The 23,922-nt window shown below is 41.6% G+C and overlaps 1 protein-coding gene across 2 annotated transcripts in view; it reads right to left on the bottom strand.

The window, feature by feature from the left end:
• jade2 (jade family PHD finger 2) overlaps nt 1–23,922 on the bottom strand; it is a 221,807-nt gene that overhangs the window by 130,378 nt on the left and 67,507 nt on the right. For both annotated transcript variants that reach the window (XM_085470801.1, XM_085470802.1), the window contains exon 4: nt 19,724–19,881. In XM_085470801.1, the coding sequence (XP_085326927.1) occupies nt 19,724–19,881 (158 nt within the window). The remainder of the gene's footprint in view (nt 1–19,723; nt 19,882–23,922) is intronic.

The raw sequence follows: 23,922 nt of genomic DNA, 5'->3' as shown, positions 1-23,922 counted from the left end.
GAGGAGCGTTTCTGGGAAGGAGTATACAACCAATTAGCTCCGATAAACTGTCCAGAATCAGTTCGTTGTCATCACTCTTAACAAGCATCAGGGTGAAAGAGTCATGAGCTCTGAAATTCTAACACGCACATTACTATTCAGCAAATGAAAAACCTAGCACAGACAGAAGTGGTCACTGTGCACAACGATCCAAACACAGCTTACAAACACTCACTTCGGTGCAAAGTGAGTTAAAGAATGTGAACATGCACATTTCCCAAAGAAACTCGTGCAGCTTGTATGTATATGGACACAGATGTTCATACGCAATTGTGTGCTTTTGGTCTGTGTCTTTGCTGTGTGCCGCACGATGACATTTTAGACAATAGCGTGCTTCCAACTTTGTGGCCACATTTTAGGGAATGTCCTGTTCCTGTTTCAGCAGGACAATGCCCCCACGGACAAAGCAAGGTCCACAAAGAAAATGGTTCACGCAGTATGGTCTGGCCTGCACAGAGCCCTGACCTCAATCTCACAGAAAACTTGTGGGATGAATCGAAGGGCTGACTGTGAGCCAGCCACTTATCGCCCAACATCAGTGGGCAACCTCATTAATGTTCTTGTGGCTGAATGGAAGCAAATCTCTCCAGCCAGTTTCCAAAACCACGAGGAAAGCTTTCCCAGGAGTGCGAAGGCTGTTACAGCAGCACGCTAATTCCTGTGATTTTTGGAATGAAATGTCCAATTATTGCATGTGTGCAGAGCCCGTGTGTCCAGATACATTTGGCTAGTTCAAATATCATGTGTGTTTGGCTGAGGAGAAATCTCTCTTGGTCCGTCTTACCCTCTCCTGACAAACAAAGCAGTGTTTGTGCTTTTGTTTGCGAAACAAAGCATGGGAATACTGTCTGGGGAAAAAAAAAAATCCATCGTGACAGAGAAAGAGGGCAAAAGACAGTAGGCAGCAAAGCTAAACAGCAAACACAAAATCATTGAAGTCAGGCAGACAACTGGTGACAGACACTGCTGAAACTTCAGTGGCCCGAGTGACACACTTGGCAGCATCAAGCACATTGGATACAGATAGGTCTGGCTCAAGACGCGGCCGTAGCGCTTCAAAACAGCGGGGCGCAAACATTGTCACAGCGTGACGGTGACAAGGTCACTGCTAAAGTCACTCTCACAAGCTGACTTGAGCTCACTGAACCCAACTTGAACCAGCGTCGCCACTTAGCCAATAACCCTAGGAGAGATAAAACCCAAAGAGCTGGCGAAAGCAGATGGGTCGAGGAGCAGGAACGTTGAAAGAAACACGGAGAGAGTGTGAAATGAAAAGAGAAGGAGGGAGGGATGATTAAAACAGACTGAAAGTGAGAGCACTTAATCCCACCTCTCTCCATGTGTGCTCTTCTGTGTCACTCTGAGACAAAAGTTAATAGGCCAGCTTTCTGCCTCTGCTCCTTCAGCAACCCGCCACTGAGAGCTGCTTCACTGCAGAGCCTCCAGCAACACTGCCGGCAATTTGTGTTTTTGCCAACGCAGGGGTTTTTTCCCCCTCCATTTCTTTTCTTCCTTTTGCTAAATCAACATTTCTCAAGCAAATGCAGCACTTCCTTGCAATCTGGTAGGGTCTAAGCACTAAATGTAGCAATTTTAACATCCGTAATTTATTGGCATAATTATTTTGAGAAATTGCTCTACCATAAGCAAACAGGGTGTCTGCCAAGATGTACGGCTGCCTTTATTACACTGTGAATTAAAAAAAACACTACACTATGAGAGAGAAAACCCCAACAATTCGACCATCCTGAGGAAGCGCTTGGCAATAGTGGGAAGGAAGAACTCCCTAGTGACAGGAAGAGACTAATGGGTGGTTCGGGATCATGTGATTCCACCAAAACTATAAGCTTTTATCAAAATGCAAAGTTTGAAGCTTGGTCTTCATGGTAGACACAGAGCCTGACAAATGAAGGCTCTATTGCCTTTTCTACTTTTCAGAAACTCTGCAAACCACAAGCCTGTAAGTGCACTATTAGGATAATCTGATGCCATGAAATTATTAAGATATGAACCAGTGCAGATCCAGTATATCATTCTGAAATATTGAATGACGGTATAATAATGTTATTAAGTATGAGCCTCACCCAGTGGCCATGTCTCAGACTTTTTCAGTTATTTGAATAAATTTAGATCAGATTTCTTTCCCAGAAGTCAAAAGTAATTTGTGCAAGGTGTTATTACAATTTCGAGTATTGTATTAAAGCAGCATCTAGCAGCTGTGAGGATGGGTGCTTACAAGAAGCATTTTGATGTAATCAAGCTGACATGGGTTTGATGTAAAATAGTCCATTTCAACTCAAACTAGGTCCTTCTCAAAAACCTAGCTTTAAATCCTAGACTGGAAATGCTCCTATATCACATTTCCTATATATGGGCCTTTCACACTGCATTAACAAACAACTGATTAATGATTAAAATCTGGTGGGTTGCAATTGTTTGTGTTCACTGTGTGCATGTGAACACAAACAATTGAACACCTGTATTTGGGTCCTTGTAAAATTCACAAGATAACAACCTTGATAGAGTCCGACGTAACTAGCTTGAAGTCAGTAACTGGCATCCTATGAAGAACTACCAGCCAGAAACACTGTAGTCATTGGCTTATTTTACAGGAGAAAAAAGGTTTTTCCAGTTACCTACCAAGCATTTGGTAGGTAACTTCAATTCAGTGAGGGTTTGTAGAGAGTATGCAACAGCTTATGGGAAAGGAATTTGTTATTATGAATTGCTCTGCAGAACAGTCCAGTAATTGGCTTGGATTCTGAGAAAAAGTCAGATCACCCAAGGGAAAAAACATGTCAACCTGACCACACTGAGGAAAGATGCGGAACAATCTGCTAATAATCCGCAGAAGCTTTGATTCTTTTCATGCCGTAACTGTTGTGATTCTCGTCCTCTGATGTCGCAATCTCGATGAATCTGAACCACCAGGGGCTTCGACAGAACGCTGTAGCACACTAGCTTTTAAAAGTATGAATATTAACACGTCACTCAATATTTATTCCTTTATTCTCTATTTAAACAGGCCCAAGGGAGGCCCAGGATGTTTACATACCAAGGATGATATCAGTTTTTGTGGTGTGTTTGTTATTGTATGGCTTACTTTTCTTCCTGTGCTTGGGAAACTAATTTACTCTGAAGGGACGGTAAATATGATTCTTAATTTAACTGTTTTTTGTTTGTTTGTTTTTTTATGTCCATTAAAAAATGGAAACCTAAGACACACTTTATGGCATTTGTTTTTCTATTCGCTCAGGGGGTGCAAAAATGTATAGTTGTGTTCATTTTTATACACTGAACACACAGTGTCTAGGCATCAAACACATAAATTTAGCCCAGCTTTATTACCAGAGACACTGCGGGGAACCCCTGTGGGCTTTGAAATTGAGACAAGGGGGTGGAATAATAGGTCAAAGCAATGCAGCCTTGAGGATGCATCCACACATGCACACATTTAGACATGTCCAAATACACATACTTCACTTTAACGGTGCGAGCCTACACTTAGCGCCGTCTCCATGCATCTCACACACGTGCACGCAGACTCCCACCCTCTTCCTGCATTCTTCCCCTGTCTGACACACTTCCAGTAAGCCCACCAACACTTCAAAAACAGCCCTCCACCACCAGCACCAGCCCCTCAGACAACAGTGCCTGCTAAAAACATGCACAGCAGAGTCACACAAAAACAAACACCATCTTCTTCTTGGAAAAAACAAAAACAGTAAAAACAAGCCACAGGTGCAGCCAAATCCTTCATCGAATTGTGACAGTTTCGCATTTAGTTACAATCCTATGTCACAGCAAAAATAAACATGTTTCCATGTGCATATAACACTTTCAGTTTTTATAGATCTTTGTTCTCCTCGAGAGTTGTCCGTCATATTGGCCATGATACAACCACTGGGGGGGGAAATGTGTAGCGAGTGGTTTCTGGAGGTTGCTGGCAGCCCTCGTGAATCATTTGGTTGCGAGCAGTTTGCCGTGGTCGCCTGTAATGTGTAATTAATGATCCCACGATTCTGTCTCTTTGCATAAGTAAACACTATAAGTAAGCCTGCACTCTGAGAGCTGCAAGCTCTCCATACAGGCGATGTAATCCACTGCAATGATCCACTGCAAACTTGCACCCGTGCAGTTCTTCAAAATCCCAACCGCATGATGCTGCAAGTGGATGACGGTGTCTGTCATTAAATACCAATTGGTCGTCAACTGAACCACAACAAAGACAGAAGCGACAGTGGAGCATTGGGAAAAGTACAGGTAGTGATGACTGCAGTGGACATTTTTCATTGTTTTAACACAGTTTCACTTCAACTCTTTGTATGTTATAATTCTCTTTTCTGCAGCCGGCAAACAGTCCGTGGGAATAGCCCACAGACTGGCTACATGAATTTTAGCTTAAGATGTCAATTTTGTTAGCAAATACTCCCCAATTACTAGCCGAGCAGTAGGAAAACTTGAAAAAGTGTGACACAAACCAGAACCAGAGAGCGTTCGCCTTCAAAGTAAAAGTCTGTAATCAACATGTTTCAAAAGAACTTTCTTTAAGTTTCTGGGTTGTGCATTTTTCACAGTTTCACTACTGCTCCCCTGTGTTTACAGACCAACCAAAGGAATTGTAATGAGGTTGCTCACCAACCAGTCACATTTTTTCTGAGTTACTAGGGACCATGTGGTCAGTGACAAATCTCTGGGACATTGTGATTGCATGGCCATCACACATCCAGACCTTAGGATAAATTGACCCTTCATGAAAAACTGTCCTGGGGGTCACTGTTTTTGAATAACAGATCTATTTCAACTGCTTTAAGGTAGTAAGTTAGGCATTATTAAAGGCAAGCCTGCTTTGACTCACAAATGTCTGTTGAGGATCACTATGCTGGAGCTGTAGACTATGCTGGTGGTGTTTCTGCTTTCTGGAATACGTTACAACGAAGACAAAAACAGCTAAAATCATAAAATCAAGGCTTTACAAACCACCTTCGCTACATCCATATTTATAGTCAATGCGTTGAGTCTAGGAAAGTGTTGTTATCACGTTTTAGTATTTTCCAATTTTAGTATTGATCAGTCTAAGCAAACCTAATAAAACAGCAACAGGGATGAGGTGTCACTACCTCATTGTACAGAAAATTAGGAATTTTCAACTAACTCCCTTCTCAGATTACTAGGAAGCCTTAAAAACTATCTGTGTCTGCTGCCTTTCTTATGAGCTTTGTTTCAATTTCTTCTTTGCATTAGCAGGGCATAAAGCGTCAAGTCTGCTCCTCTGAGATACATTCCCACATCCTTTAATTATGTGCCTGAAAGCTTCGATTAAACCCACATACAGAGAAACAGGCGAACAGGCAACACAAGAGAAAGGAGAGAGGAGAAGGACGAGGGTTTTGCAGTTATTTGCTAAAGCATAAGCAAAGCTCTGCTGTGTGTCCATCTCTCTCTTTCCTGCTTTTTGTCATTCCCAGCAGATCTAGTTGTTGTACCGCTCCACTCAACCGCCTCATCTACCTGTTTGTTTACTTATTCCCTCAGTTCCTCCACCATCAACATCCTTCCTCCCCACAGTTTCTCTATCCCTCATTCTCTGGATGATTCGCTCCACCCTGAATCCCTGCCTCTGTCCCTTCATTTTGCCTTTCTTTTGTCCCCATTCTTCTATTTGGCAGACAACCCTCACCAATGCTCACTCCCTTTTACTTCAGCTCTTTTTTGTGGCTTACCCTTGGTGCAGGAGAAAATACCCAGTGAGAGGCTATTGAGAAGGTCATCCTCTACAATGCGTGCTGATAAATGAGGCAAAAGGGGAGGAAAGGCAGTCAGTTCATTACTGGTGTAATGTGTCATGGGGTTTTTTTATGCTTCAGGGCAGCTACAAACATTTGCACTCAAGTTTGACAAAAGGAAATCAAAAACTCTAAACTCTAAAGTATTACCTATGCATGCAAGGGGTGCTCTGAATTCTCTGAGCTTTCCAGAAAAGTCTGTGTTTCATCACCGTCGCTCCACCAGGTAAAACCATTGAAGAGGTAGGACTTAGCCCATGGGAGGAGATCTACTAAACAATGAATAGGTTGATGTTTGTGACTTGTAAGAGGATATGATGGTCTATTATACAATAAAACCTGCATGCAGATGCATGGAGTGGTTTTATGAAGAAGCACAACTGTATGACATTCTGTTACTGGAGTCAGTGATCCTCCCTCAGTGACTCGTGCGATACCAAAAGACCGGCTGTTCATTAAGTAATGCTGCCACAAGAAAACACCGCAAAAGCATGCGAGCACCATTTTACGAGATAAATGCCTCCAAAGCTGCTTTTATGCCGTGCTGATCGACTTTCCTCACTCACCCAGAGTCTTTGTTTTTCAGATAAAAACATGAAGTCATATTATTGGAAATAATTTTGTGCTACTGCTCAAAACAGAGGATGAAAATGTCTACATCTATTGCTCTCCATTTGGTTTATCTTCCCTTTCTTTTATCCGTCCGTCCAGGCATCCATCCAAATCAATGGATATTATTTTATTTGAGGCTTGGGCTTGAGGACTCCACTGGGAGAAAAAAAAGCAGTAAACAATGTTTACTCTCCTGGAGGCGGTTAGGTTTTAGTGGCCAGAGTGGGTGGACCGGGTTCCCTAATGTGACCATTAAAGTCAATGGCTTCACCTTGACAACAGGCTGAGGATACTGGCGGGGGACACAAACAGAAAGAGAGGAGTTAAAGAGAGAGACAAAAGAAATACAATAAACCTGCATTTGCAAAACTGATCTGAAACATGTTTGAGCAACAGCCTGAGAGGAAAGGAAGACTGCGCACAAATAGAAAGGAAAGGACATTTACTGTGACAGTATTAGTCAAAGTGAGCGTGCACACACACACACGCACACACACACACACACACACACACACACACACACACGCACACACACACATAATGGATCAGTAAAAGAAAGATGGAAGGCAAGCTTAATTATCCATCTATCGTCTCATGTGTCTCGCTCTCTTTCCATCTTTTTTTTTAATATAGACAAACATACAGACACAACACACACACACAGTCAAGTGAAGCTGGCAGATGGTAGATTGGTAAAAGGAAGACAGCGTGGTCCAGATGTTGTTGAACCCACAGTGCAGAAGGCAAAGGGCTTTGATCTTCCATAGCAGAGAAGAACTGCTGGATCTCAACAGAGTTGAAGTCCTTCCTTCAAAGAAAGAAAGGTGTTTCCAGCATATAGACTTAAAAGGCTATATTTACAGGTGCAAAAGTATATTCAGAAAAACTATTTTTTAGCTGCCAACATAATCCGGGATTGATTTGCCAGTCGACAGCCCCCTCACTTTTATTTTGAAAGTTCAGCTGCTAACCGGCTAGCCCCATCGGATGTCTCAATCGCCAATAGTTTATTGCCTCTCCATGCAGTCTAATCCCACGGCCGTATAGCCTAACTTCAGCAAGTGGAGATGAATCCTCGTCACACTAAAGGTAAATGGCTCACAGTCCACTACACTGAGCTGTTCAAACGACCACAGGATAAGAGCCTCACTAAAAAGCCAGCTGAATGTGAATATACTGCTCCTTTATTCATTTGCCAGAAAGTACTTGGTAGATAAAACACTAGCAGAGCTCCTTATAAAAAGTTATTATTTAATAATAAGTAACTTAGGAAATACATGCAGTAGCGCCTTTTGCATGTGTGTCTGCATCTGTGTGTGTGTGTGTGTGTGTGTGTGTGTGTGTGTGTGTGTGTGTGTGTGTGTGTGTGTGTGTGTGTAAGAGACACTTGGTGTAGCACAGCAAGGGATGCAAGATGTAGCAGTGTTTACTGAAAAAATTACCCAAGGGACAGCTCAGATGTATCACAAACAGATACACACAAACACACAAACACACACACACACCCTGTGCATCCACAAATGCGGGCGCCTAAACACACACAGTCCAGACTCCCACTCATGGCTCTTGGGTTTACTCACATGACACATGACACCCATGTGGGGAACAACAATGATGCACACACAAAAATCTACACACAAAATCTACCCACACTCAGCCTAAGGGTAACCTGGAGTAAACACCACCAGCCACACATGCCACACATGCTGTGTTGTGAACAGGGAAATTGCTTTCATACACACAAGAGCAAACACACACACACACACACACACACACACACAGAAATGCTTTTACCCCGTTGTAATTTAAGAAAAGCTGCATTCATTTATCAACTCAGACTGATTCTACTTCACACTTTATCCGGCTAGTCATTGCGTTTTTCAGTCGAGCCTTCAAATTAGTTTTTTGTCAATGGCACTTAATAACAGTAGCCTGGTTAAAAAAAAAAGGTTAAATAAATCAAAAACTGCCAACTGAATCTCTGGGTAGGAAATGTAGAGGCATCTGCCAGCATATTTAGAGTTTGGCAATCTACTTTACCAATTCCAAAACACACACACACATGCACACACCTTAGCAAGTTAAACCTGTTGTTTAGAAGTGAAATGTTTAAATTTTCAGTCCCCAGACTTAAGCCAGTTTTTGCCCACAAGCCGCTTGAGGTGAATGGGTTTAACTGGAGAGTGACTCACCCGCTAACTCAGCTCTGGCCGATGATCAGTCAGTGTGAGAGTCAGCCTGCCAGCCATTCAGGCAACCAGTCATTTAGTCCGCTTTTCAGCTCTGTCATTCCACAGAGGTCGGCCAGCCAGTCAGTCAATACAGTACTAAAATTAGTGGTCAAAGATGGGACACTCAGACCGCCATTGTGCTGCTTGCTTGTATACTGGCCAGAAGTACAAAAAGAAAATTCATCCAGACTGCCAGATTTCAGTCACTGCAATCAGTGAGCAAACAAGGCTGCTTGTCTTATATGTGATTAATAAAGCACCCAGAGACCCAGCCGCACGCTGTGGTAATGCGAGAGCAGAGGGTTTTGTTCTTATTTTCATGCAACCACTCATTGACCCTTTACTCGTCCATTCAATCAGTCAAGGAAGTGGCTGTTCTCCCAGGCATCTGACAAACAAACCACCCAGGCAAGCAGTCACGGGGCTGGTCAGCCATTCAGGAAAAGAGCCTGAAATGTGGTGAGCAACAGCACCACTGACCCAGTCAAGTAGTGAGTAGGCAGTGTTGGGGTTTTTTGCAAAAAACAACACGGTGATCATACTTCCATTTTTTTTTTCAACCAAAAAAGCCAGGGAGACACCAATCAGGCAAGTGGCAAGCAGAGTGAAATCTACCAGCCAATCAGTCAGTCAATAAACCTGTCAGCCAGCAACCTGGCCAATCACTCAGGCAGCCAATGACTCAAACAACCAGGCATGGTTTATTGAGAATAGTCTCAATTGTGGTAAAAGATGTACCCAGTGACTCGGTGAACTCATTCAGAAATGAGCATGTATTATTATGTTTCTTTATTTGCCATTATGGTTCCCCTCCAGCCTCAGTGGGAAGTTTATTAAACCCCTTCCCGAGGAAAGACATCAAAAGCTATTTCTCACTGTAACATGCTATTAGCTTTGTCATGAGGACCTACCAGATACAGACAGCAATGGCCCTGTTTGGCTCCTCAGCCTATACTTAAAGAAATACAGTTCTCATATTCGCTCACTCACCGAGCCAAAAGCAACCAGATCAGCCTGCGGTCGAGAGATATGCTACTTAACCCCTCATAGCAATGTAGTGATGAGATACTGTGGTTTTTGGTATAACCCTAACAGTCCATCAATGGGTCAATAAGTGATCCATCGAAGTCACTGGATGTTTATCTCTTCATTCCTGCATGCCATTTACATCAGGAAATGATCTAGTTTGTACTTAGAAAGTCACATATAAAATATCCCCATATTTACAGATTTTTCCTCTTTGATATATAGCACAACTTTATATTCTTTGTGGAATTACATATGTCTGTCATATACAGCTAAACACTAAGTACATCCTCACTGCTTCCATAGGAATTAAAGCAGAAGATTTGGCAGTTTGGAGCATTCAGATGTGCAGGAGTGGATGTCTCAGCAAATTTACGCCAAGGTTGGACCGTCCGAGAATCTACATAAAACCCAAGAACTACATCTCAGACTCTACACGCCTCAAAGAGCAGGTTAAATGTTCAAGTTCAGGACAGCACAATTAGAAAAAGACTGAACAAGTATGGCTTGTTTGAAAGGATCTCCACGTTTTGATGATATTGTGTACTACACATCACAAGTTGGTCCAACCTGTTACTCTTTCGTCTCGGCTGCCAAACGGACAGATGCATGCACAATGAACAGCACTAGAAACACACACCAGGAAGGAAATGTATTCAAGTATTGTTGAGTAAAATGTATAATTTCTCCTAACTGTCTTGAAGGGGCAGACTGCAAATGTTTTTAGCTAAGTGTTTTTAATCTTAATGACACTGCATGAAGACATAGTAGGCAGTAAATTACAAATTACACATTTATACAGTGTAAAGTGCCTCGATTATCCACCTGTTCTGTCACATATTAATTCTGAAGGTCATTTATGTAGGCAGCTTTTCCCAGAACGACAAGCACCATGTTACACGTACATATACATCAGCCCATTAGATGTGCATTCATCCATCTAACCAAGTTAAAGAGGCATCGAGAGTATCAGAGTACAACAGACTACTAACAAACATCAGCGCTGTGTGTGGAACATATTAGTTTCACATGCACCCGATGACCCAGTGCATGACGGTGCTGGTGATGCTGCTCTTACTCATCTTATCATCTGATAAAGAGCCTTTTCAGAGAGCCAAGGCTCCAGATGTTATTGTGAACACCTGTTACACATACAAACACATACTTGGATGAAACGTGTGCACATACAATCAACACTCAGGAACGTGAACCTTTTCATAGTGAGCTGCAGCTGGGCCTGGCAGTTTAAAACCACAAGGGACTTCACAGCCATCTACCCACCGCTTTTCTCCATTCCTCCATAGTTTTTTTTTTTTTACGCCTGTTATTAATGTTCTTGAATGAGTGCTTCTGTTCCGACCTTTCACTGGCAATGTCTCTTCATTAGTTACACAGAAGAGGAACAACAAATGTCACATTTATTCCAAGACGGGAAAGGATACCGAACTGGAAAATGTCTCCAAAGAAGAAGCAGAATCTTCAAAAAAGGTGGTCAGGTCGGGTAGCCGATGAATCTGCAATCTCTTATACTAACTTAAGAGACTTGCTGGGTCCTATGTTTTAAATGAAAAGTGGAAACAAAAGAAATGTTATTTAAAAAGCCAAATTTATTAACCTTTATCAACTCCTTGTATGACAAGAGCGTTGGTGGAGTAAGAAAATCAGCAATATCTGCAAATTTCAACGTATACTTTTTATGCTTTAAATATAGCTGAAGCTTTGAGATACATGACATTTAGACTGTCCTCCATCTCCACCATCCTGCAATTTGTCCTTCTCACCATCTCTCCATCCATCTCACTGCCCTCAGGCTGCCTTCAATCCATTATCTGTGTGTGAGTGTGTGTGTGTGTGTGAGACAGTCACTGAGTTATTAGTAGCCGATTAGCCTCCTGACCCACTGTCTGACTTGCCCGCTGGAAGGGTGTGTTTGCGTGAGTCAAACAGACTGACTTTTTTCTTTATGTAGAAACAGAAACAGCCTGTTTTAATCAGTAACAACCCATGTTTATGCTGCATGATGTTCCATTTGATTGCATCTATTCAAATGATGTTAGTTGGCATTTCCTTCCCTACCCATACCTGAATGCAAAGCTTGACATATGAGCTTCCCCTCTCTAATGTCCCATTCCAACTCAATCAGTGGTACTGGTGGAGGTCCAGGGCAATTATACTTTTATCCAGTCCCAACCTGCCAAGTCCATAGTGCTTGGCCATCCAGAGAGTACAAAAATACTCTGGAACAAATTACCAAATGTTTCCTCTGCTGCACTAACGAACTGACATCTATGTAAAGTAATAATGCGTTGGGTGTTTGGCAGCTGTCAGACTGTCATAACACACGCAGGCTAATAGTCTAAGTGGACTCGGTTTCAGTCTGCAGCTGTTTTTCTGTTGTGTAACACAGCCTTACTATGTTTTCTATGCAAGAATGGTTGCAGCACAAAAAAAATAAGCAGATCTTCAGATGCAGGTAGCATCTTCAAGAATCTCTGGAATGTAAAGCATCAACAGGTGAGTAGTTTTGAAGGTTTTTTCATTCTGTGGAAAATATTTCAGGATTGCTCTGAATGAGGAAACTTTAAGCCAATTAAAAAAAACAAGCTTGTCTGTCTGAGCAGGAATTTCACAGATATCGTTGGTATCTATTCTCACCACTGCCTTCCTGCTTTATCTGACAACAGCTTTTACAGCCTTTCTGGGTTCAAACCCTCCATCCCCTTTGAATAAGGCTGCAAGCTTGTTGCAGGTTTTACATATTAGAGCCAAGTTTTGCATATGATCAAAGCTGCCCGAAACCTGACCTACTGATATTCCACCAATGCACTCCACATGATGTATCTCATTATGTTTTGACAGTTAAAGCTACACATTTATCTCAGGACTTCCATGGACTCTTGAAGTTAAGCAATCGCGTCAATAAATTAAATCTGTAGCACGTCGATGTGCCAAGTGAGGAGCGATTCCCTCCAACAAAAGCAACTTAAAAAAAAACCCCACACAAATCTGCATAATCAATCTTTGCTGTAGTCTTGCAGCATGTAAACCACTCTGGTAAGGATTCTCTCCATGCGATGCTCTCAGTGACCGCAGCTTTACACGGCGCACCAAAAGCCAACATGTTTCGCCAAACCGCAAACAAAGGGTTCACATTCACCACCCTGGCCACCGGTCCAAGGGGGAAAAATGAAGTAATAAATAACATAACCACTATCCCAATTCTTAAATTTTGTGAAAAGGAAAAGATCTTCTCATGTGCATGTGTAATTATTTCCCTCTCTGGTTTAGCATTGCCACTGGGGACCCAAGACTGTCCAGACATTGGCAAAGCTTGGTTCACTATCTGCACATAGCCAGTATTACGCAACGGCTAATTACTTCCACTCAGTCCCGACAAAACCATGGAGAAGGAGAGAGGAAAGAGGGAGAGAAGAGAAAGGGAGGGGGAGTGTGTGATAAAATAAAATAAAAATGAACAGAAAGGAGACGAGACGGCGAAAAGAGAAAAATGAGAAGAAAAAAAGAAGAGATAGAAGAAGGCAGCGGTGAAGGACAGACACAGAGAAGCAAGGAGGGCTTGAGAATTGCTATCTATTTTCCTTCCTGCTGTGTTTTGGTAAAGATAGGTGCAGAAAAAGAGCATCAAACCATAATGACCTCTTCACCAAATGCCACAGCTGTTTTACTGAAAATCATGCCACAGCAGCCAAATATGGTCCAAGGAGAGAGGGAAATGTAGAAGAGGAGTGTTGTCAAAGCCAGACGGGGCCTGCAGCTCTTTTCCTCTCCAACAATTTTTGGAGATGATGTCATTATTCATAAAAAACAGAAAAAAGAAAAATGTGTCTGCGCCTTCGGCTCGACTAGGTCGAAAGGTAGAGAGGAAGGTTGGAAGGCTGTGGGAGGGAGGGATGTCGAGATGCAAGGAAAAGCAAGAAACAAGGTAATTTCTACCTCTGATTTATTCTGATTATGGAGTTAACCAAACCACTTTAACATGAGAAAATGAGAATAAAGAAGTCACCAGATAAAACATTTACCAATTCAATATATTGGTTTAGTTAGTATATATGTTGATATGCACCAACATAAAATACTTAATTTAAAAAGATATTTGGGGTAATTTATTAATAGTGTCATCACATACCTGCAGCTCACACCTGAGACTGAAAAATGCATTTCCTCTGGTGGCCACTTATAGAGTCACACTTTAAAATGCAACACAAATACACAACACACCCACTCCTACATATAGGGCTACATATAACTAAACACAACCAAAAGTTACAAACTAAAAATATTATTGTCTGTGAAGGTTCTCAGTCATCCAGGTCATCGTAGTCAAAGGAGCTTGCAAAGAAAAGCGTCTGGACTTCTTTAAGTTGCTTGAAGACGTTTCACCTCTCATCCAAGAAGCTTCTTCAGTTCTAAGGTCAAATGGTGGAGAGTCACAGATATAAACCTAGTGGGAGTGACCCCCCACAGAGGGACAAAAGGACCCCTTGATGATCCTCTAATCGCCTGAGCCAAGGTGGGAAACTGGGTGTGGGTCCCAATCAGCCAGAGTTTCGGGTGTGTTCATTGTGAAACCTGGCCCCACCTTATCATGCAAATTCCTGAGGTCAGATGGCCCTTTACGACACCAACTCTCTGCCATCTATAATCCAGTTTTGAGATCCCTTCCCAGACGCCTTAACGCCCACTCACATCCTGGGCCATCTGACCTCAGGAATTCGCATGATAAGGTGGGGCCAGGTTTCACAATGAACACACCCGAAACTCTGGCTGATTGGGTCCCACACCCAGTTTCCCACCATTTGACCTTAGAACTAAAGAAGCTTCTCGGATGAGAGGTGAAACGTCTTCAAGCAACTTAAAGAAGTCCAGACGCTTTTCTTTGCAAGATCCTTTGACTAAAAATATTATTCACTCATCTTATATATGAATATAAATATCTACCGATATACTTGTGTCTGCATTTATAATAACAAATCAATAAAAATGTAAGAATGAAGACATAAGAGAAATGCCTTTTAACCACGTTATGAGTGTTGTTGCTGCATAGTTAATTTGAGCAGAGTTGGGCAAACCATAAATGAGCAATCTAAGATTTCTGACAATAACAAAGAATTTTTTTAAGCCACAGACTTTATTTTTTGTAAGGGCTCATTAATGCTTACAAATAGCAAATGTTAGTGAAATCTGTTTATTTGTCTGAAAGTGACGAAAAGATCGACCAATATACAGTGGTCCCTCGTTTATCGCGGTAGTTACGTTCTAAAAATAACCCGTGATAGGTGAAATCTGCGAAGTAGCCAACTTGATTTGCCTTTGTTGCACTAAGAGCAGTTGATTAGAGGATCTGAGCGCTGTCTTGGGGCAATACACGTCGAGAAGGTCTGTTAAGTAACTGGGCACCAGGTTATTTCAAATTTTAAAAGTATACAAGGGTAGGATTTTAGGATTTTAAAAGCATTTAAAAAAACAATACGGAATTTACGGTATTGTTGTGTTTGTTGGGGAGAAAACGTACAAACATACAGTACGGCACTTTAGAGTCACACTGCTAGCGATCGAAGATTTGTATAAATTTTGCAAGCTAAACGCATTCTGTACTGTACTGGAGACACGGCACGAGATGGATTGACAATGGTCTACAGCCAATCAGGATGCAGAAAACAACGAGCTGTGGAAAAAAAAAATCATGCAAAATTGCACCAAAAAAATCAGTGAAACAGCGAGGCCACAAAAGGTGAACTGCGTTTTAGTGCGGGAGCAGTATCCAAATCTGTATCTGATTTTTAATTTCCATGTCAGCCTTAAAAATCCCTTTTAGGGTTGTTTTCCCTTCAGAACCTTACAGGTTATATTTATAAGGTCTGCTTATATCCCAGCCCTCTGGGAAATAGTTGTCTGTGGGCTATATCTGCTCATACGGTGAAATTCTAATTTTTCTTAAACACTGGTGCTTATAGGAATATCTTCCTACTATCTGTTAGCCAGTTTTCCTTCCAAGTGCTAGTGATCTGCTAAGCTAAACTAAAAGGCTGCTGTTTATATTTAACAACACAGACTTAAGAGTGCTCCTCTAACTGAATTTGTGTTGTTTACAATTTGACATAGAAACACCCAAGCATCACTCTTAATTTTTAATGGTAACCCTGCAGTAGTTATTGCTGTAAGTACTTTTTTTGATGAATGAGTTCCTTAAAAATATTTGTGTGCTATACAATGTATACTTGTTATCAAATTTATCAAATGAGAATGAAAAAAAAAAACCTACTATGGAATTTATGTTTAATCTTTCTTCAGCTGACAAGCCATAACAGCCTTATTGGCCATATGTCTTGTTCTACGTGGGCGACAACCTCTGCTATTAACTTATTTGTAATGAATTTAAAAGACAGAAGAAGCTCATTGTTTACTGGTGACCTTTCAAGCGACAACGAACAAAGCAACAGCTGCCCATAAAAGCACTAAAGCAAATAGCAGACAAAAAAAAAACAACTATTTTCCCACAATCTTACAAGTCATTTCTAACTAAAAATGTTCTAATAGCAGTGATTTATGTTGATAAGCTGCATAAACTGACAGCTTAAAGAGGTATCCTTACAGTCTGGTAATTGCATTTACTTGTGACCTTTTACCTAAAAAATGTCTCAGCATCATCATCACTTACTCTGTGAAAATAAGCTCTCCTACCACCGATTCCGCCTGACCGCAGGGGCTCGTATATGGGTAAAACCTAGGAAATCACAGGGATCAGTTTCAGACCAAGCATATCGCAGAACGAAGTGTGGAGAGGAAAGGATAGGAAAGAGGAAGAGGAAAAAAACGAGGGGCGTCAAAGTGACACACGAGAGGGGAAAAAAAAGGATGAACGTCGGGGGCTCTGACAGAGACCATCAGCTCACTCACACTTACTCTTCTTTAACACTATCCCACCATTCATCCATCATCACTCCATTTCAGCGTCACAGTAAATCCCTTCTTCGTCCTATCACATACAAGATAATAGATATGCCCGCATGCATCCATCTATCCTCAACTATCTCTTTTATGCGTTTCTCTTTCTCTCCCAATATGCTCATCTATCTCTCTGCCTCCAGGCCCTGTTCAATCTGTTAGCGCCATATTGCTTATAAGCATGAGCGTGTGTGTATATGTCACAAATGATATTAACCTGGTAAGCAATGCAAACAGTAAGGGTGGCACAGCAATCCTGTCAAACCTCATAGATGACCAGATTTTTTCCCGTTTCCTGTTCTATTATTTATAACATTTGTCTTCTGCCTGCAGTCAGACTCATTCATTCTTTTGTCTGATTTCAAATTGAAAAGAAAGTAAAACTGAAAGACAAACTGTTTGTTATCAAAACTGCGTACTGAGAGATATCGCTATTAGACATGGCATTAGACCATTCCAACTCCCTTTTCTGCTGTCATGATCCTAAAAATTTCTGTTTTATTTATAAGGGAGTGGCTGAATGGTTAATGAAAAATAATTACTTCAATTCTATTCATGGCGACCATGAATGTGCAAAATAATATAATGGGTGTTCAGAGTGTTGCCAAACAACACTGTGATACAGGTAAGAGACTGAGCTTGTAATCAACCCCCAGCCTTGTGAACATCCCTGCTGCCTCCTGACCTGCAGCCACTTCTGAACTTCAATTACTCATAACATAATGATTAGTGTGCAAATAAGTCCTCTAACATGCTGATGCACCTTCATAGACTTACAAGTAATCCATTTAAAGTACATGGGAGAACATCTCAATAGTGTGAAAAAGAATAAGCTAATTTGAATGTGTAGGTACCTCGATATGGTATGGCCCATGTACAGCTCAAAGGCGACTGGCACCAACATGATTATCATACACATAAGGAGCCAAGATGGCATCTGGGTAGAGGATTATTCACTTTTCCAACTTCCCCCCAGAAACACTTGGGTCTATTTCCAACTTCTATTTTAAGATTTGCATTTAAAGGAGTGGATAAGGCTGAGCTGCCACGTTTTTGAATAGTTTTCTCTTGTTTATGATAGGTAGTGAGCCACTGCTGTTGCTTTCTGGTTTGTTTCTTATGAGTAAGTTATCTCAGTTTGGAGTGTAGACAGTTTTTCTTGTTTGTTATTTTGGCCTTGGCTCATTCTGACATTGATTTGTACTCCTGAATTTGTGAAACTACTATGTCTTCGTCTTTTGGCTGGTCCCTTTATGGGTCGTAATAGCAGATCATACGCTTCCATCTCACCCCATCCCAGCATCCTGTTCTGTCACACCAACCCTCGGCATGTCCCTCTTCACTACATTCATTCATGAATCTTCTCTGACATCCTCCTCTTTTCGTTCTGCTTAGCAGCTCCATTTTCAACATCCTTTGGCCAATATTTTCACTATGTCTAAATTATCTCAGCCTTGCCTCTCTATCTTTGGTCTCCAAAAGGCTCAACCTAAACCATTCCTCTGAAACTATTACTTAATAAATACAACACCTGTTGATTTACTCAAGTTTTTCTTGTGGCTACTTGGGATTTAAAGTAGACAGGAGTTTTTCATGTACTGCATTAGTCCCCCATAGATATTCCATTTCATTAATTGGGGGCTTGTCCGTGATTCAGACCTAGGACCTCTCGCTGATAAACTTGGGGCAAGATGGTGATTTTTCTTCCAGTTTAGCCCTTGAATAATTAAAAACAAACAAAATGCCTCCAACAGCTTTAAATAGTGGACAAATATTTTTAACTTGAGTCAAGAGTGGAAAAAAACAAAAAAAGATGAGAAACATCTACCATGGTGGGAATTTTTTGCTTTCCTCTAACCAACATGTGTGTCACCTCTTCACCTACTCCATGTTCCTGTAAAAAAACAAAAACAAAAAAAACCCCACTGCCTCTATATTTTTGTTTAATAATTTTCTGCGACTGGGGTTCTTGAGCCATGTAAATTGGGGGGGAAGCATTCATGGATGCAGAAGGTTTGAAGAGGATAAGTCATGACTCGATAACTCGTTTATTTCTCCGTCTCTCAAAAAGACTGAACACTTGTGTGTGCTTGCCAGTGCGTGTGTGGCCTCACAGTATGGCATGTCTGTGCAACAGGCATTACCAGGCAGTCTGAGCATTTTTATTAGTTCCTAGAACACCAAACAAACCACACGGGCACGTGAAGCAGCTGCAGTAGTACTAGAGAGTTGGAGAGACTACCGCCATAAGAGAGACACACAGAGGGAGAAAGAGAAAAAGGCGACTAATTTACAGTATGGGAGTGAATGTAAGTGGGTCAAAGTGCATGCCTGTACACATCTGCCTACCAGCTTGATGTTGTGTGTGTGTGTGTGTGTGTGTGTGTGTGTGTGTGTGTGTGTGTGTGTGTGTGTGTGTGTGTGTGTGTGTGTTTACGGATGAATGAACTGAAGCACAGAAAGCTAAAGCGTCTCACTTTATACCTTTGTAGATTTCCGTGTGCAGGAGTGAGTGTGCATATTTTCCATTTCAAATGTATTGCTAATTAGTGTAATTGCAGGAAATGTAATTATGTAAAGGCTTCCCACACCTGTTATTACACTTTAATTGCCCCCCCCCCCCAAAAAAAATAAAAAAATTGCCCTTTGTTTGTTATTTTTAATCATTCCAGCAAAAGCTCTTTGGAACTTCAGGCATCTCGTCTGCTCGTTTAGCCACATTTACAAGAGCTTATCAAAATTACCTTAGCAAATTTAATTTTCACAGTTGTATGAACTTTGCAACAAAATCTACAATCTAACAATATTCCAAAAAGAAAAAAGAAAAACAATTAGTCATGCCAAACAAAAGTTCAAATGCAAAACTTTTCCAAGATCTCTTTAAAGGCAGCAACTTCATGTCCCCATTGGCAGCTGTTAGTGCTTACAAGAGCAATGCAGATTAAATCTGCCTTTCAGGCTTTAATGAAATGGAGAACAAAAGAAAAAATACCTTTGGTACTAAATACCAAACTACTGCATGGGTTTGGGTGTTTATCGGTGTGTTCTCTGTGTATTTCCTACCTGACCACAGGCTCCGGTATGGCCTCTAGGTTGGCTGGGACCTGCACTCCCTTCTCCCACTCTTGTCTCCAAGGGTCTGAAAGCACGTAGAAGTCGTCTGGGCCGAGCTGGGCTGAGTCCGGCAGCTTCATGGCAGTGATGAAGTCAGTACGAAATACCTTTACAGAAGAAGAGAAAAAAAATGCAAGAAGGTCGTGTGATTGGCTAGGTTTTACCAAGGTGGGACTTGGCCCAATTGAAAAGGGATTTTTGGATCCAGAATCATTCTTTAATATTGTGAGTTACTGCAAAATGGCACATGTTTACATGTACACAACAGAACATCAATAAGAAAAACTGGGAAGCATCCAGAGTCAGATATCTTTCTGAACCAGTGACCCATATTATGCATGGTTTGTGATTTTAACACAGTCTCGCCCTGCTTTGTTATTTTCTTCAATCTTCTAATTTCTGCCTGTGTCTTTCAGCAAAAACAAATCTTATAAATCTTTATATTGATATGAGTTTACAAATCTAAATATTATACAGCACCTCAAAGTAGACTGTATTTAACACTTACTATTGACTCTCTTGCACAATTCTTGAATATATCATTTTTAGCACAGTGTTGAGAGAGACAAAGTCAGGGTAGAAAAAAGGTTAGAACACAGAGCAAAAGCCCCAGCTGGGAATGAAACTGTAGACCAGTTTGGTCACAGCATGTGCAACCATTAGGCCCACAGAAAACCCCACAATAACAACACATTTTTAAACTACCCAGTTCATCTGAAAGCTGGTCCTACGAATAATATCTTCAACAGCTCTTGGGTTTTACTTAAACAGAAAGCCAGCATGTAACTCCAAAACTGCAACTAATGCACAGGAAAACAATGCTCGTGGCCAGAGATAACCTGTGACACAAAAAAAACCCCAAAAACATGGAAGCCTGGTGCGGTTCCAAAGGCAGACCGTTTTCACAATGACTGATGCCATGTTATGCAATCTATTTTCCCTCAGTAGCCTCCAGTCAGTCAAGCCCCGTCTCAGGGCCTAAGTGATCCTCAATGATCCTCACAGCCTGTAGGCTCAGACTGCTCATGATAAAGCCGTTACTTACAACAACAAAATGTCAGGCTTGTGTTTGACTTCCCAGCTCAGATTTACCATAAATCTCTTGCGGCCTCAAAATTATGCATCTTTTGCATTTCTTTTGCTGACGGCTGCCTGACACTAAACACTGGTGTAACATTTGATCAGGCAACACAACACTGAGAACAGATGTGCAACGGCACTGAGATGCATTTGTCTAGTAAAGTATAAATCCCAGATTTTGTTGCACTTAATGTCTTTGGCTCTCTTGGGTACTCGGTCATAGACTCTGGAGTCCTTTTAAAGTTTTACTGGATGACAGGGACGGGATTTGCTGCTCCAGTATTCCAGCAGCGCACCACACAGTCGGTGCTTCTTCCCTCTGCAATTAAAAATAATTGCAGTGCATTACGTTTTAGTGCAAATACAAACTTGAAGGTGAACCATATGTGACACCATCAACTGATGTTACTTCAGATGACACAGAGAGGGAAGGGACGTGTCATTTCACTACAACCGTGCATCCTAGCATCTCTCACTCAGCGGGTTTCGTGTATTTTAAGCGTCTCCTGGTTTCTCTCATCTTTTCATTCAGCCTCTTTCTCACATCTTGAATGGGACAGACTGAGATGTAAGGAATGGTTGCAAGCAAGGGGAATAAAACATTTTGAAACACACGGACAGATGAAAGAAGAAGTAAAAGGTAAGGAGGAAGAAGCAAGTGGAACACTGATAAACTCAAGTGGTGGTAAATTATTGATATTAACCAATATGAAATCATTAAAAGTACAATTCTTGGGAGGATTTTACAAAAACAAACTAGGTGTGCCTGAGTGTGATGCGGCATTTGAGGACACGAGGGAGTGGATGCATTCAAGCAGACACGATCGTTCTTGCACATAATGCGAACGCACACACATAAATTCTCCGTCTGCTTTACCAGGGACCTGAAGCAGCGATATTATCAGTCATATAGTCAAGGACATCAGTCAAGAACACACAGGCATAAACACACCAAGCCACACACACACATAAAAAAAAACAAAAAACAAGCAACACTCCCTCGCAGTGGTGCCAAATCAACCGTATGACTTCACTCTGCATTTTATCATTACTTTCTAAGCCTCCTTATCCCTGCTATATTAGCTCCTCTTCTCCATCTGTCTCTCTATTAACCTCCCCATCTCCCTCCCCTCCCTTCATCCCTCCTTCCTCTCCATCTCTCCATCCCCAATGTGTGTTTTTATCTTCTCTATTTTGACCTAAGAGACACGATGAAGAAAAACAGACTTGTAAGACGAAAAATGGAGTTAAAAGAGAGATAACAGAAGCAAAACTGGGTGGAGATAAAAATGAGCAAGAAAGCGACGGATGGAGATGGAGTTTAAGTCTCCCAGTGGACCACGAGAAAGCCCGCAGATGAATTCATTCGCTTGTACAATGTGAATGGAATTTTTACTTTAAGACGTAGCAGTCACCTCCTGCATCTGCAATGTGGCTATCCAATGTTGACCATCCTCTAAATGCCAGTCTAACAAAACCAAGGGTGCCCACTTCTGCTCATCCACTGCTCTGTTTTGAGGACAGTGAGGCCCACTATGACTTCACCTGCCCATGATCTCCTCTGCGTGCTCTGCAAGCGGCCACGCTCAGCAACCTTCCAACTGCAGCCATGCAAGAGCCTGCAGAAGATTGCCAGTTTGCCATAACCACTACTGACCAGCAGTTTACTTTACAAAAGCAACAACGGCAGCGCAAAGTGCTGACTCTGCTGACAAAGATAACAATAGAAGCCACTCTTCTTTGGACCTGGACCTGAAAAGGGACAGCTAAACTGGACTTCAAGGCTTTTTTAGCTTGGATCTGATCTACAATAACCTCCTCTAGCAACATCCAAAAAGTCTGGTAACAAACCACCGAGGCACAGCATAGCTTCCCATAGCACATGGTTAACAATATGGACACTTAATATAAAATGTTGTTTTTTTTTATATAGCGCATTTTGAAACAACAGATGTCGAAAGAAAATAAAAAAAGCAAAAACTGGTAGCTCTTTAGAGTTTATTTAAAATTCTCAATTGTTGAGCAGGTTCTTTTGTCGGAAGGAAAAGTTTTCCAGAGCCTGGGGCCAATAACAGCAAAGGCCCAGCTGCCTGGGCGAGAGGAGGGCACTGAGAGAAGTTGTTGGGATGATGGACTCATTGACCTGGAGGCAAAATACTGAGTTTAAGATCTGCAATGCACTGTGGAGATAATCCATGGAGGACTCTATAAAAAAAAAAAAATACAACTTTAAAGTCTATTCTAAACTTCACTGGTAGCCAGTGCAGCTGTGTGAAAACAGGAGTGATGTGCTCTCTTTTCTTTGCACCGGTTAAGCGTTGAGCAGCTGCAGTTTGAACCATCTCCAATCAAGGTGGAAACTGTCAATCCTACACACAGGGAGCTGCAGCAGTCAAGCCAAGAGGTGCCAAGTCGTCGATAACTGTTTCTACATCACTGGCTTTGACTTAGTGATGATTCTCCGCTGATAAAAGCTGACCTTCACAACATTCCTGGTTTGATTGTTAAAAGTCAAGGAGCTACCCATAAAAAACACCAAGATTTTTAACAGTAAATTGGACGCGGCTGGATAAAAGACCAATATCGATGCCTCGGTGAGAATGTTTGTAGAGCTTGAAAGGGTCATTCAGTGAAAGCACTTTTTTTTTTGCCATCCAGGATTTCAGATGACTCAAACAGTCAAAGGGACTCTTTGTGGAGTGGTCACCATCTGGTGCGACAGGTAGATGAACATTTCATTTCTGTTCATCCATTCAAACGTGATCACTGTAATGGTTTGATTCTAGTTATCCTGTACACAGAAAAGACAGCTTGCATGCCAACTAATGATCTTCCTTATTAACCTACCACCATTATTCCCTATGATCATACTTTCATACATTCAATTAGCTTAAGCATCACAAGACAAAGTCAAAACTCCCCAGGCATCCTCTTCCTCTCTGGCCCAGCACATGTGGGACGGAACAAAGAGACACATAATCTGACGACACACATCCACCAGTGTGCACAGACACACAAGCTTTTTTAACACCTACATTAATGCCGGTGCTGCCTGTATGAGGCATGGC

The sequence above is a fragment of the Copadichromis virginalis genome, linkage group LG10 (assembly GCF_057382275.1).
Source record: "Copadichromis virginalis isolate Kocher_CV1m ecotype Utaka linkage group LG10, C_Virginalis_male_GT1.1, whole genome shotgun sequence".
NCBI lineage: Eukaryota > Metazoa > Chordata > Actinopteri > Cichliformes > Cichlidae > Copadichromis > Copadichromis virginalis.
Note: the sequence above shows the minus strand (reverse complement) of the source record. Positions and strands in the feature narration are given on the sequence as shown.